This window comes from Plasmodium relictum (assembly GCF_900005765.1).
Source record: "Plasmodium relictum strain SGS1 genome assembly, contig: PRELSG_99_v1_15, whole genome shotgun sequence".
NCBI lineage: Eukaryota > Apicomplexa > Aconoidasida > Haemosporida > Plasmodiidae > Plasmodium > Plasmodium relictum.
Window position 1 is genome coordinate 1,183 of NW_021628772.1, and position 817 is coordinate 1,999.

General features: G+C 24.1%; 1 protein-coding gene across 1 annotated transcript in view; it reads right to left on the minus strand.

Moving 5' to 3' along the window:
- Positions 1-817, minus strand: part of PRELSG_9902100 (reticulocyte binding protein, putative) — a gene marked incomplete at both ends in the record, with an annotated part of 4,048 nt that overhangs the window by 1,022 nt on the left and 2,209 nt on the right. The window contains one exon of the mRNA XM_028677389.1: positions 1-762. This exon is cut by the window's left edge and continues 1,022 nt beyond it. Within this exon, the coding sequence (XP_028531367.1) occupies positions 1-762 (762 nt within the window). The remainder of the gene's footprint in view (positions 763-817) is intronic.

The window sequence follows — 817 nt, forward strand, 5'->3', positions numbered from 1 at the left end:
TATTTATATATATCTTTTCTTTTTGGAAATTTTCATAGATATCTTTCAGTTCTTGTATATATTCATCCACTTTATTTGCATCTTTATTTTCATTCATTGTTAAAAACAATTTTTGTATAGCACTCGATGTTTTTATTGCCTTTTCCTCCTTTACTTTAAACTCCTCCAAAATTTTACTTGCATTTTCAATATTTCCCGATTTGTACCCACTCAGGACATCTTTATTATAACTTTTATTTAATGTACTAATATCATTAGTTATAGAATCACAACAATTTTTAATATATTGTATACATGATGCAACATCTTTTTGTTTTTTCTCTATTATAAGCACATCTTTTGATACTTCCACATTAACACTTGTAATAACCATCGATTGAAAAGATAATTTATAATTTATTCCTAACTCTAGTAATTCATCAAATGACCTATATATTTCTAAAACATTGCTATATTTATCATTTACTTCATTTATAATCTTATCAATGTTGCATTTTACCTCCTCTAATATTTCGCTAGAAGATTCATCTCTTTTTGATGCTTCAATACGATTTTCTAAATCATTTAAACTAAATTTACTATCGTCAAGTTCACTTTTTATTACATTTATACTTAATTCTCTATCTATTTCACTTAATTTAGCCATATAAGAATTTGAAAGACCTTTTAAACTCTCATAATCCTTACCAATTTTAAAAATTACGTCATAGTTTTCATCATCTACCCTTATATTTTTTATTTTTTCATATTTATTAAGTGAATCTTGTATCATGGGGAAAATTTCATCAATTTTCTTTATCGTTTCCTTAATTTTTTT